We start from the raw sequence: 17,096 nt of genomic DNA, 5'->3' as shown, positions 1-17,096 counted from the left end.
ATAGTTCATTGATGCTGGGCAGGCAGACATATTGTACATCCCTGCTGATAACAGCATAAAGAAACGTTTACCTTGAACACCCTCGTTGACGTTCATCATTGAAGTAAACGACTTTGTCTCATTTCTTCAACGGACATCAAATGTCAAGGTTCTAAATACGGATTCTTTACAATGGCTCGTCAGTATTCCTGGAGATGGTACGTTTCAGTATTTATCTTTATTTTTGCCCTGATGAACACGGTATCTACCGTCACCCATTATTCTGTTCCCGAAGAAATGGAGGAAGGCTCTGTCGTTGCTAATTTAGCAGCTGATTTGGGATTAGACGTGAAGACTCTGATTAAAAGAAAAATGCGCGTCGACGTTGTAGGCAATAAGAAATATCTTGATATCAACAAAGACACGGGAGAGCTGTTTTTTCTAGAAAGGATAGACAGAGAGCTGTTATGCCCGTCGAAGACAACATGCTTTCTACGATTGGACGCTACAATTGAAAACCCAATACGAATGTTTAATATAGAGGTGGAAATTATGGATATTAACGACAACGCTCCACATTTTCGAAGAGGAACGATGCACTTGGACATCTCTGAATCAAGCCCCGTTGGGGAGAGATTCTCATTGAATAATGCTGCAGACCCAGATGTTGGAACAAATTCTGTGAAAGATTACCATCTGAGCTCAAGTGAACACTTCTCCATTGAAATTCAGACCGGAAGAGATGGGACGAAGTTTGCTGATTTGATTCTGAAAACAGCTTTGGATAGAGAGCAGCAGGCTGTTCATAATCTAATTCTCACTGCTGTGGACGGTGGAGTCCCAACGCGCACAGGTACAGCCAGCATCATTGTTCGCGTGCTCGATGTGAACGACAACGCCCCTTCATTTAACAAAGACAAATACATTGTAGATGTGATGGAAAACTCCCCGATTGGCAGTCTAGTAATAAACCTAAACGCCTCTGATTTAGATGAAGGTTCAAATTCGGATATTGTTTATTCATATAGTTTATATACATCAGAAAGAACGCAACAGGTGTTTATCTTGAACCCAGAGAATGGTGAAATCAGAGTGAGAGAGATGATAAATTATGAAGAATTTAAGCTTTATGACATGGAGATTATTGCCAGCGATAAGGGGCCTAACTCCTTATCTGGACAGTGTAAACTCTCAATTCAGGTGACAGACATGAATGACAATCATCCAGAAATATCTATTAAATCATTTCAGAGTCCAGTCAATGAAAACATAGAATTAGACACAGTGATAGCTGTAGTTAGTGTCAGTGATGAAGACTCAGGTGACAATGGAGTGGTTGATCTTCATATTCCAGATAATATGCCTTTCAAAGTGAGGGAGTCCTCTGATAACTATTATGAATTAGTATTGTCACAACCATTAGACCGTGAGAAGGTTCCAGAATATGACATCACTTTCACTGTGACAGACAGAGGTTCTCCTCCTTTATCTGACAATGAAACTATGACGTTAGAACTGCTGGATGTTAATGACAATGTTCCACAGTTCCCTCTGTCATTTTATACTATACGTGTAATGGAGAATAACGCACCTGGAGCCCTGCTCAGTTCACTCACTGCTTTTGACCCTGACCTCCACGAAAACCAGTATCTAGTTTATTTCATCCTAGAGAAGGAGATAGCCAACACCTCCATGTCCATGCTGTTCTCCATCAATCCAGAGAACGGTAATCTTTACGCACTAAAAACCTTTGACTATGAGATCGAGAATGAGTTTATTTTCCACATCGAGGCCAGAGACTCTGGCTCTCCTCCACTCAGCAGTAACGTGACGGTCCACATCATTATAGTGGACCAGAACGACAACGCTCCGGTTATTGTGTCTCCGTGGCGCGCGCACGGCTCGGTGGTGGAGGAAAAGATCCCCAGATCCACCGATAAAGGCTCTCTGGTTTCAAAGGTGATAGCCTTAGACACCGACTCGGTGCACAACTCTCGGATTACGTACCAGTTTCTACAAGTGACTGACGCCACCTTGTTCAGTCTGGATCAATACAACGGAGAGATCCGGACTATGAGGATGTTCAGTTACAGAGACTCGCGCCACCAGCGAATGGTTGTTGCTGCAAAGGACAACGGGGATCCCGCTCTCTCTGCTACAGTCACCATCAAGCTGTCCACAGTAGAGACTGCCGTTAAGGCCTACTCTGACATGACTGAGGTGCCTCTAGAATATGACATCTTCTCAGACCTAAACCTGTATTTGGTCATCGGTCTGGGCTCGGTGTCATTTCTCCTGCTGATCACCATATTGGTCACCATTGTGCTCAAGTGTCAGAAACCCAAGCCCAGCAATGCGGCTCCTCCCTGCAGGAACAGTGTGATCAGTGAGAGGAACTCCATCGCAGATTCCACTCTGGTGTCCAACGATGCCTACTGGTACAGTCTGTTTCTAGCAGAGACCAGGAAAGGAAAGATGGTGGTTAGACAGCCTGTGCCAAAGGGCTCCAGATACATCGTGTCCAGTTTACCAAGAGGCACAGGACTGACAGACACGAGTGGCTCAGCGGCTTCCACTCTGCAGGTATGGAAGAAACTCAATTAAATTAATGTAAACTGAGTATGTCCACCAAATAGACACAAAAATGAATATGTGAAACGCGTGTATATAACTTATTTATCAATATTGCAATGGTTTTACGCACACAAACCGGCGCGTAAAAGTGTAAAACGAAGAAAAAGACTGTGACATCATTCTTGCACTGATAAATGACCATGTCATTTAAGTTTAGTGGAAAAAACCTGTAAATATATATTTCTAAAAACAAAATGAATGTATACAAAATATACAAATATAAAACAAATTAAAAAAAAACTTGTATTATTGTTTGCATCATACCTGAAACAAATAATGCCAAACGTTTGATTTATCTTTAATCCAAAATTAGGATCCCACACAACTTACCTTTGTTAAACGAAATTTTGACTTCTCCGATATTTTACGAGATGCAAAGACACATGAAGGACATTTCACGTCGCTGCTTTCCACAAAAACATATATCTAATGAAATCTTCGTTCTCGCGATAGTTCATTGATGCTGGGCAGGCAGACATATTGTCCCTGCTGATAACAGCATAAAGAAACGTTTTCCTTGAACACCCTCGTTGGCGTTCATCATTGAATTAAACGACTTTGTCTAATTTCTTCAACGGACATCAAATGTCAAGGTTCTAAATACGGATTCTTTACAATGGCTCGTCAGTATTCCTGGAGATGGTACGTTTCAGTATTTATCTTTATTTTTGCCCTGATGAACACGGTATCTACCGTCACCCATTATTCTGTTCCCGAAGAAATGGAGGAAGGCTCTGTCGTTGCTAATTTAGCAGCTGATTTGGGATTAGACGTGAAGACTCTGATTAAAAGAAAAATCCGCCTCGACGTTGTAGGCAATAAGAAATATCTTGATATCAACAAAGACACGGGAGAGCTGTATATCTTTGAAAGGATAGACAGAGAGCTGTTATGCTCCTTGAAGACAGCTACGTCTTGTTTTCTTAAATTAGACGCTACAATTGAAAGTCCAATACGAATGTTTAATATCGAGGTGGAAATCACGGATATTAACGACAACGCTCCTCATTTTCGAAGAGGCACGATGCATTTAGACATCTCTGAATCAAGCCCCGTTGGGGAGAGATTCTCATTGAATAATGCTGCAGACCCAGATGTTGGAACAAATTCTGTGAAAGATTACCATCTGAGCTCAAGTGAACACTTCTCCATTGAAATTCAGACCGGAAGAGATGGGACGAAGTTTGCTGATTTGATTCTGAAAACAGCTTTGGATAGAGAGCAGCAGGCTGTTCATAATCTAATTCTCACTGCTGTGGACGGTGGAGTCCCCACGCGCACAGGTACAGCCAGCATCATTGTTCGCGTGCTCGATGTGAACGACAACGCCCCTTCATTTAACAAAGACAAATACATTGTAGATGTGATGGAAAACTCCCCGATTGGCAGTCTAGTAATAAACCTAAACGCCTCTGATTTAGATGAAGGTTCAAATTCTGCTATTGTTTATTCATATAGTTTATATACATCAGAAAGAACGCAACAGGTGTTTATATTGAATCCAGAGAATGGTGAAATCAGAGTGAGAGAGATGATAAATTATGAAGAATTTAAGCTTTATGACATGGAGGTTATTGCCAGCGATAAGGGGCCTAACTCCTTATCTGGACAGTGTAAACTGTCAATTCAGGTGACAGACATGAATGACAATCATCCAGAAATATCTATCAAATCATTTCAGAGTCCAATAAAAGAAAATGTACCGATAGACACAATGATAGCTGTAGTTAGTGTCAGTGATAAAGACTCAGGTGACAATGGAGTGGTTGATCTTCACATTCCAGATAATATGCCTTTCAAACTGAGGGAGTCCTCTGATAACTATTATGAATTAGTAGTGTCACAGCCATTAGACCGTGAGAAGGCTCCAGAATATGACATCACTTTCACTGTGACAGACAGAGGTTCTCCTCCTTTATCTGACAATGAAACTATGACGTTAGAACTGCTGGATGTTAATGACAATGTTCCACAGTTCCCTCTGTCATTTTATACTATACGTGTAATGGAGAATAACGCACCTGGAGCCTTGCTCAGTTCACTCACTGCGTTTGACCCTGACCTCCACGAAAACCAGTATCTAGTTTATTTCATCCTAGAGAAGGAGATAGCCAACACCTCCATGTCCATGCTGTTCTCCATCAATCCAGAGAACGGTAATCTTTACGCACTAAAAACCTTTGACTATGAGATCGAGAATGAGTTCATTTTCCACATCGAGGCCAGAGACTCTGGCTCTCCTCCACTCAGCAGTAACGTGACGGTCCACATCATTATAGTGGACCAGAACGACAACGCTCCGGTTATTGTGTCTCCGTGGCGCGCGCACGGCTCGGTGGTGGAGGAAAAGATCCCCAGATCCACCGATAAAGGCTCTCTGGTTTCAAAGGTGATAGCCTTAGACACCGACTCGGTGCACAACTCTCGGATTACGTACCAGTTTCTACAAGTGACTGACGCCACCTTGTTCAGTCTGGATCAATACAACGGAGAGATCCGGACTATGAGGATGTTCAGTTACAGAGACCCGCGCCACCAGCGAATGGTTGTTGCTGCAAAGGACAACGGGGATCCCGCTCTCTCTGCTACAGTCACCATCAAGCTGTCCACAGTGGAGACTGCCGTCAAGGCCTACTCTGACATGACTGAGGTGCCTCTAGAATATGACATCTTCTCAGACCTAAACCTGTATTTGGTCATCGGTCTGGGCTCGGTGTCATTTCTCCTGCTGATCACCATTCTGGTCACCATCGTGCTCAAGTGTCAGAAACCCAAGCCCAGCAAAGCGGCTCCTCCCTGCAGGAACAGTGTGATCAGTGAGAGGAACTCCATCGCAGATTCCACTCTGGTGTCCAACGATGCCTACTGGTACAGTCTGTTTCTAGCAGAGACCAGGAAAGGAAAGATGGTGGTTAGACAGCCTGTGCCAAAGGGCTCCAGATACATCGTGTCCAGTTTACCAAGAGGCACAGGACTGACAGACACGAGTGGCTCAGCGGCTTCCACTCTGCAGGTATGGCAAACAGAACACGTGCTAGATGTACTTCGTCAATATCCATCAAATCCACTAACAAGTGACCATTGTATTCATAAACCTGTCATATCAGCGCTCGATAATTTTACTCTCCTCTTTACTTATTTTAAGATACTAGTCTTGAAATGAACCGCGCATCACAAGTGGAAAAAGTTATAATGCACCTTAATAACAACGTGTTGGACAAGTATTCTTACACTTGTTACAGCAGAACGTTTCTAAAATCTCTATATAATTTCATGAAATGTACTAATTCATTTAATTAATAATCTATACTCTCTTTTTCTTTATATACCTTTTTTCGCTCTTGCTTGTCTATTTCTGCATACATAAGGTATGGGAGTAGAAAAAGAGGCTAGATGTGGGGCATACAGCTATTATATTAAATAACAAGTAAATGTCAGGTGCAGCAATTATTGATGATACACACATGGACTCTTTTAAAATATCATCATGTCTGACATTGTTTTTAAGCACAGACACCGCGTGCGTAATATTTTAGGAGCACGAAGGAAAGAGGATACTATGATACATTATCTATACACTTACAATCAGCGTATACACGTGAGAAAAAAAACAAGCAAACAAAAAGTTGATAAAGAAATGTAAATATATAATGAACAGAACCCTACGATTACTTTCCATCTCCTACACAGGGTATACAGATTTAGAAACCAGAAATGAAAACTTCTACAAAAGGACTTATTTCCAGTTTCCGAAACTGTCATACAAAACGCTCGCACCCCTTCTTAGTTTAAAAAAAGAATACTTTTTAACAGGTGCAAAGGCTCACACAAGACTATTTTCGTCGCTGCTCTTCACCAAAACATGTTCACTGGTGAGGTCATCGTTTTCACGATAGTTTATTGGAGGAGAAGCAGTCAGACATTGTATTTCATGGACGTCACTTCTGTGTACGCGCGCAGAAACCTTTTCTTTTAAGATCCTCCTTTCGTTTGTTCGTTTATCAAGAAGGCGGTTAAACCACGTTTCAGCACCTTTCAAGGCTATAAGGAATCGACATGATGGCGCATCATATCGGACATTTATGCGGGAGATGGTACGTTTCAGTATTTCTCCTTCTTTCTGCCATGATGAACACGGTATCTACCGTCACCCATTATTCTGTTCCCGAGGAAATGGAGGAAGGCTCTGTCGTTGCTAATTTAGCAGCTGATTTGGGTTTAGACGTGAAGACACTAAAGGGAAGAAAAATGCGCGTCGACGTTGTGGGCAATAAAAAATATCTTGATATCAACAAAGACACGGGAGAGCTGTTCATTCTGGAAAGGATAGACAGAGAAGTTTTGTGTCCCTTAAAGACAACTACACACTGCTTTCTTAAATTAGACGCTACAATTGAAAATCCAATACGAATGTTTAATATCGAGGTCGAAATCACGGATATTAACGACAACGCTCCCCATTTTCGAAGAGGCACGATGCATTTGGACATCTCTGAATCAAGCCCCGTTGGGGAGAGATTCTCATTGAATAATGCTGCAGACCCAGATGTTGGAACAAATTCTGTGAAAGATTACCATCTGAGCTCAAGTGACAATTTTGCACTCGAGATTCAGACCGGAAGAGATGGGTCAAAGTTTGCTGATTTGATTCTGAAAACAGCTTTGGATAGAGAGCAGCAGGCTGTTCATAATCTAATTCTCACTGCTGTGGACGGTGGAGTCCCCACGCGCACAGGTACAGCCAGCATCATTGTTCGCGTGCTTGATGTGAACGACAACGCCCCTTCATTTAACAAAGACAAATACATTGTAGATGTGATGGAAAACTCCCCGATTGGCAGTCTAGTAATAAACCTAAACGCCTCTGATTTAGATGAAGGTTCAAATTCTGCTATTGTTTATTCATATAGTTTATATACATCAGAAAGAACGCAACAGGTGTTTATATTGAATCCAGAGAATGGTGAAATCAGAGTGAGAGAGATGATAAATTATGAAGAATTTAAGCTTTATGACATGGAGATTATTGCCAGCGATAAGGGGCCTAACTCCTTATCTGGACAGTGTAAACTCTCAATTCAGGTGACAGACATGAATGACAATCATCCAGAAATATCTATTAAATCATTCCAGAGTCCAGTCAATGAAAACATAGAATTAGACACAGTGATAGCTGTAGTTAGTGTCAGTGATAAAGACTCAGGTGACAATGGAGTGGTTGATCTTCACATTCCAGATAATATGCCTTTCAAACTGAGGGAGTCCTCTGATAACTATTATGAATTAGTAGTGTCACAGCCATTAGACCGTGAGAAGGTTCCAGAATATGACATCACTTTCACTGTGACAGACAGAGGTTCTCCTCCTTTATCTGACAATGAAACTATGACGTTAGAACTGCTGGATGTTAATGACAATGTTCCACAGTTCCCTCAGTCATTTTATACTATACGTGTAATGGAGAATAACGCACCTGGAGCCCTGCTCAGTTCACTCACTGCGTTTGACCCTGACCTCCATGAAAACCAGTATCTAGTTTATTTCATCCTAGAGAAGGAGATAGCCAACACCTCCATGTCCATGCTGTTCTCCATCAATCCAGAGAACGGTAATCTTTACGCACTAAAAACCTTTGACTATGAGATCGAGAATGAGTTCATTTTCCACATCGAGGCCAGAGACTCTGGCTCTCCTCCACTCAGCAGTAACGTGACGGTCCACATCATTATAGTGGACCAGAACGACAACGCTCCGGTTATTGTGTCTCCGTGGCGCGCGCACGGCTCGGTGGTGGAGGAAAAGATCCCCAGATCCACCGATAAAGGCTCTCTGGTTTCAAAGGTGATAGCCTTAGACACCGACTCGGTGCACAACTCTCGGATTACGTACCAGTTTCTACAAGTGACTGACGCCACCTTGTTCAGTCTGGATCAATACAACGGAGAGATCCGGACTATGAGGATGTTCAGTTACAGAGACTCGCGCCACCAGCGAATGGTTGTTGCTGCAAAGGACAACGGGGATCCCGCTCTCTCTGCTACAGTCACCATCAATCTGTCCACAGTGGAGACTGCCGTTAAGGCCTACTCTGACATGACTGAGGTGCCTCTAGAATATGACATCTTCTCAGACCTAAACCTGTATTTGGTCATCGGTCTGGGCTCGGTGTCATTTCTCCTGCTGATCACCATATTGGTCACCATCGTGCTCAAGTGTCAGAAACCAAAGCCCAGCAAAGCGGCTCCTCCCTGCAGGAACAGTGTGATCAGTGAGAGGAACTCCATCGCAGATTCCACTCTGGTGTCCAACGATGCCTACTGGTACAGTCTGTTTCTAGCAGAGACCAGGAAAGGAAAGATGGTGGTTAGACAGCCTGTGCCAAAGGGCTCCAGATACATCGTGTCCAGTTTACCAAGAGGCACAGGACTGACAGACACGAGTGGCTCAGCGGCTTCCACTCTGCAGGTACAGATGGCAGCTTCCTTTACCGCATTTTAAATAAAATAAATACTGGCCAACTGTTAACGCAGTGCACACTGCAATATTTCATTTCTGTTCAGCTTTTAGCTGAAGGGTAAGGGCAATGTTTTTAGTAGCACTAAATATTGTGTGAGGAAAGTAAAAGTTATGTCAAAGAAATTATTCATCAAGAATAAAGAAAATACATTTTGTTTTTTCAAACAATGAAAAACGTAACGTAGCATTCTAAATTAAACAATGAATGCATGTATTTAACTTATCATACCAGATACTCACTAAATCACTATAAAAAAACATATATATCACAAAATAGAATTAAACACGAGACATTACATTTATGATTCAGATAGAGAGCAGAAATCACCGGTCAAAAAAGAAATATAACTGTTAATAGAAACCAACCCGAAGAAAATCTTGCTGCTCTTTGTATTTAAAGTTGTGTGGTTGCTTTACAGAGCAGCACCTGCTCAAAAGGCTTTTCATTCAAAACAGTTTCAGAGACATTCTTATGTGACTTCAGTTTGTTGTCTGTGTATCAGTGGAACAGTTGTGTCTTGATTGTTTTATTCACTGCAAATGAAAACACAATCAAGTACATATCTGAAATGAAAATGCTGAACTCACTGTTTAAAGTAAACCTTTTTTACCCAGCTCCAGTGCCATTTGATTATTTAATGTGATGTATCTAAACACCTACCTACCCATCTATCAATTTACCGACCTATCTATCTATCTATCTATCTATCTATCTATCTATCTATCTGTATATCTATCTATCTATCTATCTAATATCGATGATGGTAAGTATGCTGCTGGAAGAACAGACAATGATACAGCTAAATATAAAACTGTGTTTTAAACTACTTTCATAGAACGGATTGTAACAAGCTGCAGTTATTAAGGGTCCCAGCATGCTTAGTCTGTGGTGTTTCTCAAAGTTAACATTTTATTCATGGTGCCTCTACACCCGCTCTCTGATCATAGGACACATACAGAAATAACCCTTCCTTGTGCTTGCAATAACCTGACCATTAAATTGCTTGTTTCTTTTCTCCCCACTCTTAAGTACCCTAAATGAGGAAATTCCACACCGCAGTTGGAGGTATGCAGGAGTCTCACTCCCCCACCCTGGATGCCCTTTTATGAATGATGTTACAGAACTTAGTTTTTGTGTTTATTTTGTTCTCAGTGGATCTTTTTTTAAATTATTCTTTCTTGTTTAGTATCTCTTGGAAAAGGAGTTTTTTTTTCATGAGCAAAGGATAGCGCAGTTTAAATAACATGCGGCTTGTCAAATCTCCTGTGTTAACCTCTTCATGCCTACATTTTGATTACTGATGCTTGTATTGCAGCCTCATCCCTAAAGCCCACTAAAATATGTCTATGCAATCTAAGTAATTAGTAAATACTTCTGTCACTATTTCATGATTATGTCCCTTCTTAAAGCCTAAAAATATAGCCTGAATGATTTTGATTGACCTCAGGGGACAAATACATTAGGTCATAATAATCACAATGACAACATACTGAGTCTAACACTCTGTGGTCATTTTTTTGCAGACAGTCAAAAGTGGTGGTCCAGATGACATATTGAAACAGTCCTAGTCATTACTTTTGGTGAACAAAGTGAGAGTCCCTGCACACACCTGTATCATGCTCATAGAGTATTAACCTTTCAACACAAAATAATACAAACATGCTGCTCAGCCTGAAGGTCATTGGTCACAGTTATACAAAATCCTTCACTTCAAATACCAATGTTGTCATTTGCTTGCTTTGCTTTTTTCACAATCTGGCTTTTGCTTTTCATGCCTGGTTAATACACACGGCAAGAACATATTGATATGTCTTCAGGTTCTAGGTCCTGTGCATGTGAAGATGAATTAGTGTTTATCCCGTACTGACCTGTCACTAAGAGGTTATAAGTACATCCTATTTTTGAATGTTTATATGTTGGACTGGACTGTGTTGTTGATGTATGACTGGGTTAGTTATACTGTAAATCGACTGAGTGTTACTGACTTCACATAATTTCAATTTGCTGTCTGCTGTAGTGTGAATTGTGACCTAATTCTTTGTGCAGGAGAGACGCAAAGTGAAACCAGTCACCCAGTTACCTAGCAACCACTCTCCTTCACATAATATTGGAGCATGGTATTCATTGATAGACCTGCCACCTCACTACTACATGATCAAGGATCTGCCGAACCCCTCCACCCACTCTGTCCTCTGCCTGAAGCCCTTGTCTGCGTGACAGACATTGACTGCATGAGATGTGTCATTTTGGCCAGTCATGGCTGTCAGTGCTGTGGGTCTTTTCCATGTCTATCTGATTCTTTTGTCTCATTGGCAGGCATCCTCCAGCAGCAGCAGCAGCTCCACATAAGGCCCCACCTCCAGCTGTGTCCTGGTTTGAATCCGATAGGAAAGCTTCCCAGAGGAAAGGAGAGACCCCTGCCCATAAACGCCCCTACGTCCATCCTGCTCAGTCTGATCCTTGCTTCTCACAATGTGTAGTTGTAATGCTATAACACCAAATGGACTATGGTGGCTAATTAAGGACCAAGCCCTCTCCCTTCTCTTTCTTTAAGCACATGAAAATCCAATCAACATTGCCTCTCTGTCGATTCAATATGCACGATAAGACTGCATGGCTTCAACCTCACTCCAAGACCATCATACATAAAAAAATCCAGAGGAGATACCTGCAACGAAGCAGACTGTATGAAAAATTGCACATGTGGATATTTAAAGAAGCCTCAACAAGGACTATTAGAGTGGACACGGAAACGTTGAAAGGCCTTTAAGAGATCGTTTCCTCTTTAAAAATGAAACACATGTTGATTACATTATTAACCTCTGTGCTTTTTAACAGCATTGATGTATAATAAACAAGTTAATAAGAAGTGAAACAGCACAATTAACTAAATGTCAGAAAAGCACCAACCTACGATTTTAAAGTATGAAACAAAAGGAAATCTGTATTTTATAGATGTGGTAGCTTTTAGCAGTTTTCTGTTTTGTACTTGATGTTGTGCTTTATATGTGAGCTAGGCCTAAATATGAGAGTGATGAGAGATTGAGTTAAGTTAGCCAGTGCATCAAACAGATAAAAGTGAGGCCTTCAGCCATTATGTATCTGCCTTTCAGTTGTTTTTGCATGGGATAATCAAGTACTTTAATAGCTTTAGATATTTCTATGATATTGAGAAATCCATTTTCTGTAGTTAGGCCTCACTGTTTAGTATTTTGCAAAACAATGATGAGAACACAGTAAAGACGTGCAGCATTATACTTTTCTATGGATCAAGAAAGTTAAGTGTACTCTCATCTTAAATGTGCATAGTGTGCTTGAATGTTATGTTCACTTGGACATTACTGGAGAATAAGAGTCTTTAACTAAACACAAGTGAATGCAGTGAGTGTTTGAGAATGGACTGATTAATATCTACTTATGACGACTGTATATACATCACAAACATGACCATGTACTTTCACTTTTTTATTTTCAAAGCCAAACTCTGGATGTTCCTTAATTTCAATGTCTTCTGAGATTGTGTAACAAGATGAAAACTGAATTAATGACTTAGTGTTTACTTTATAATACTGAATACTGGTTTCAACCAATGAAAGCTGTGCTCATGTGTATTACTGACTACTGTGTGTATCTGCATATGCAACACATAAATAGGGATACAGATACGACCGACATACAGTATAGCATATCTGTATCTATAAATATGCCTTTCTTTGTCAATATTAATGCTGAACAGAAAAACAGTGCCATCAGATTTATGGGCCAACTAGTATGTGAAACATTTCAATAATCAGACATCATGAAGTCAAACTCGTTAGCACAGCTCACATTGCATTGTATTCCGTTGTAATCTACAGTCAAACATACAAAAACTGCTTTTGTACAGTGGTACTTTTATGGTGCAATATGTAGTAAGGTGTAATATGTGAGCTTATTGTATATGGTCTGTATGATCTATCAACTACAAAGACAAAACAGAACATTAAAGTTAATGGTGAACTTGTGAATCTCTTGAGTTTTGCATCAAAGATACTGCTGCATTATTGTAAAAATACTTTTGATTCCAGTTTACACTTCTTCAGTGAATCTATTACAAACTACATTTGTGAAGACAAGTCAAAGGCCTATTTTACTTAATCATAATGCCTGTTCCACCAGTATGATTTTCCTGTCTGAGTTACTTTATGGAAAAGTAATTTCCTTGAAGGCATACATTGCAATACAGTTTATGGATATGGACATTTTTCCTGATTCAGAGAGCAAAAATCATCTGGTTCACGTAGTCAATTAAGCGACAGCTGTACTTTAAGCTTGGGGTTTGGCGGAACACAGACATGTCTGCTTGTGTCAAATATGAAAATATAAAAATGCCCAAAAAAATTAACCTCACACAATATCTGTTTTTTATTCCTAAGGACAAGTTGTTGTATGTGTTTTTAGCAGGTTTTAGAATGCAATGTTCTTTGGCTTTTTAATGTGTTACTCCATTGTCAGAGAATGTGATACTGTAGCATTCACACTATTGGAGTATTAAGTCAACCTTAGAAAGGGAGCTATGTACACAAGAATGTGGCAGAATATTCTGTAGATTATTATTTGCTCCCGTTGTCACTGAGTGACAGGTTTTCATGGTTTGTGATCATTGGTAACAACTCCTCACTGTCCAAGGAGAACATTATAGTCAACATATACAGACTGGAGTCTACAGTAACAGACAACATGGCCTGTTCCAGTATCATTCCGTTCATGTGATTTATCTTTAATCAAAGGTTTACCTCAAATGTCACTGTTTGTTGTAATCCACAAAATTACTATGAAAGAGTAGTAGGCTTTTGCTTAGGGCCCAAAACACCATCATTATTCTTCCAGGATGCTCCGGGTTTTACTCTTATCTCATTATTTCTCTCTGATACTGAAACAGTGTTAATATGGCAACAAAACCGGAGCAATTACCTTAAATGTAAAAAAATAAAATATACACTGTGTGTGTGTGTGTGCGTGTGCGTGTGCGTGTTTCCACAAAGATCTTTCTGCACCACACTGCTTCAAGAAGTAATCGTTCTGGACTTTCATACAAACAATGTAAGTATTGATGTTTCAAATGAAACTTTCAGTGTTTCATATTTAAGTTCTATAAGACATAAAGAGTAAAGACGAATAGGAATCTATAAAATATAGTGCAGTAATAATAATGGCATTGCAGTAATGCACAAGTGCGCCAGACTTTAACTTTAAACACCGCAACACTGCTTTACTTACTAAGAGTTTCTAAAATAAATAGCAAATAATGAAAACCATTGTAAGTGCAATTCAGTCCACTGATGCTGTGTGATAAATATTCACTCTACATTCAAATAATCATAACAGTCGTCACAAAAACTTTCTCTATTTACCTCTTTTTTCTCTTCTCACTCTGTCCCATATACATAGACCCTTGTAAAAAACACTGAGCTCACACTGTTAAAATAATAATTACTATTAAATCAGATGAGCCGCATGCTTGGCATGCATGTCCTTCAACATCAAACAAACCCTTGCCTTCTTCTGAGACCTGGTCACCTGGTGCACCGGTGAACAATGTTATATCTATAACATTTCAAAATTAAAATACGCTTTCATCACTCAAATTCACTTTCAGGAATGTGAGCCGGTCAGGATTAGAAGACTCTGCATACTAGAAGCTTAGAACTGTTATAAAGAGCTCATTCTATCTTCAGCTTTTTTTTTTCACGCCTGCACGTCCTTGTTCACAGACAGCAAAAATACATTAGTTTTAACATTTAAAGACCTCTTCCTCTCCTATACAATCTTTATTTTTTTAATTAAAAATACTAATCCAGGAGGCAACACTCTCTTTCCAAATCTTCACTTGTGGTAAAAGGCGTTTCAGTCATTAAGTATTCCATATATATATATATATATATATATATATCCATATATATCCATTTCTGATCAGATTGAGAATCACTAAGAGTTGCAGATCACTATGGCAAAGGACTCTAGTCCAGTTTTGGCCCTTTTTCAAATCCAAGCATCATTCTTTAATTGAGTCAAATTATTTTCTTAAACAGTGAAAGTAATTCACGTGCACAATATGAGTCAAAACAGGAGGGGCAGTCCATGGCTATACCTCTGATATCTCCAGCTAAGTGCCCTCTCTGGACTGTCTGCACTGATCAGCACATCCACCATCTGTGAGGACATCAGGGCCATCTTTATCCTAAAAAGAAACACAATATTAAAACTCAACTGATGCTCTAAATAGTCTAATAAATAGTGCTGAAGGCCAGTTGTTAGTAGCTGGTGCATGGAGATACATTGTATTGAAATGTAATACAAATAATCATAAGCAGGTTTTGTTAAGTGTTTTACAGACAATGTATTTTGTTTTTCTCAAAAGGGTGTGAGAGCGTCTGTCTCGGTGTTTGCATGTGCACACACATGACATAATCTCCCTAGAGAGATGAGATCATGTGTGAGCAGGGCAGCTTGCCATTTAGGCCCACAGGATGAGTTACTTTGACTGATTGACCCCCTTCCCTTAAATGTTAGCACTTAAGATGTGTGTGTCTTTGTAAGGTTTAAATAAAAGGTTTTTATATGGGGTCTAGTTTAGATAATATTATTTGTTTGGAGCAAAGTGGCAGCTTGAGATCAGATACATTTTCTGTCTCTTCCCCTCTTGACCCTGAGAGGAGACTCTCACACTGCCTGCTGGAGTCCACTCGCAGACAAGAACACTGATACACAGAACAACAATGCACCAATGTGGAACAAAGCACTAGAACCACCACCAGCAGGCACTAGCAGGCTAACACATGCGCATCATACAGCCCCAATGTGTTTTATGTGTAGTATGAAACGGGGGTCTTATTTGCAATGCATCATTTTCTAATACTGAAGGGAAACAAACATGATTTGAGGAGTGATATTTTACACACGTTTCTTTAACAAGTATTATCTGGGCATTTTTCCCTGATGATCATGATCATTACAAAATTATTAATTTGATTATTTTGACTCAACCATAAGGGAGGTGTATCATTTTTAAGAGAAACATGTATTATATATGTTGTAGATAATTAACAGCATCAGGGCATTTGGAAAAGGCAGACTTTCTTTGTCTGCAGCATTCACAGCTCCTGCATCCCTCCCCCTCTCCTTCCTTCCTTCCTTCCTGAGCACTGCTTGCTTTCAGCACCATGGACAGCGACTAGCCCATTAGAGCCGCGTTGCCATGGCGACATGCTGCCTGTTCGCTGGAGGTCGCCGTGTGCTCTGAAGCCGTCTGTAATTTATTATTCTGACATGCCCCCCCCCCCCCCCCCCCCCCCCTTTCCTCTTTCACAGTGCAGCACCCGCAGCGTGCATACATCAGATGAGCATTCTCTGTTAAATATTATCGATACATCTGCCAACCAAGGCAGATGAGGTGCTTTAAAACATTCTGGTATAGCCTCAACGCAGAATGGGGGAAGTGATGGAGGCAGAAATGGGAGGATGTGTTGCACAATGCGGCAGCGCTCGTGCACTTATGTGTTTGGCCTAATTCCAGAACCAATACGTTGCGTAGAATGTGGGAGGGGTGCAGGGATTCTTTTTTTTTTTTTTACTCTGTAGGTCACTTCGTTTCCTTGCTGCCGTTAGTATGATTGTTATTTGTCATTTTCTATCATGGTTTATTCTGCATGATCTCATGCACTGCAGCAGCATGGGGCACAATGCACAATTACATTATGAACCATTTAGAGCAGACATACGAGTGGGCTCGTCATAGCTGCTTTTGCAGGTTCAGTCCATGAGATGTCACTGCTCACCTCTTCAATAGGACAACGATTGTGGGAGTGTGCTGCAGACCATATATAGTTTAAGCAGAGAGAATGCGAATGTCAGCAGCTGTACCTGCATTACCACACAATAGAACATTTGCTTTATTTTAGGGCCTATCATTTTTTAATGACGAACT

At 40.5% G+C, this 17,096-nt stretch overlaps 3 protein-coding genes across 3 annotated transcripts; all 3 read left to right on the top strand.

The window, feature by feature from the left end:
* Positions 1 to 171: 171 nt before the first annotated feature.
* Positions 172 to 2,583, top strand: LOC142963069 (protocadherin alpha-C2-like). The gene has a single exon (XM_076103769.1). It carries the CDS (start codon positions 172 to 174, stop codon positions 2,581 to 2,583), a length of 2,412 nt encoding a protein of 803 aa, XP_075959884.1.
* A 646-nt stretch (positions 2,584 to 3,229) lies between these two features.
* LOC142963068 (protocadherin alpha-C2-like) lies at positions 3,230 to 5,993 on the top strand. The gene is made up of 2 exons (XM_076103768.1): positions 3,230 to 5,626; positions 5,982 to 5,993. Exons 1-2 carry the CDS (start codon positions 3,230 to 3,232, stop codon positions 5,991 to 5,993), a joined length of 2,409 nt encoding a protein of 802 aa, XP_075959883.1.
* A 748-nt stretch (positions 5,994 to 6,741) lies between these two features.
* On the top strand, positions 6,742 to 9,111 carry LOC142963067 (protocadherin alpha-C2-like). Its single transcript, XM_076103767.1, has one exon. It carries the CDS (start codon positions 6,742 to 6,744, stop codon positions 9,109 to 9,111), a length of 2,370 nt encoding a protein of 789 aa, XP_075959882.1.
* The last annotated feature ends 7,985 nt before the right edge of the window (positions 9,112 to 17,096 follow it).

The sequence above is a fragment of the Anarhichas minor genome, unplaced genomic scaffold (genome assembly GCF_050575085.1).
Source record: "Anarhichas minor isolate MPS153535 unplaced genomic scaffold, ASM5057508v1 ptg000028l, whole genome shotgun sequence".
In the NCBI taxonomy this organism is placed as follows: domain Eukaryota; kingdom Metazoa; phylum Chordata; class Actinopteri; order Perciformes; family Anarhichadidae; genus Anarhichas; species Anarhichas minor.
Note: the sequence above shows the minus strand (reverse complement) of the source record. Positions and strands in the feature narration are given on the sequence as shown.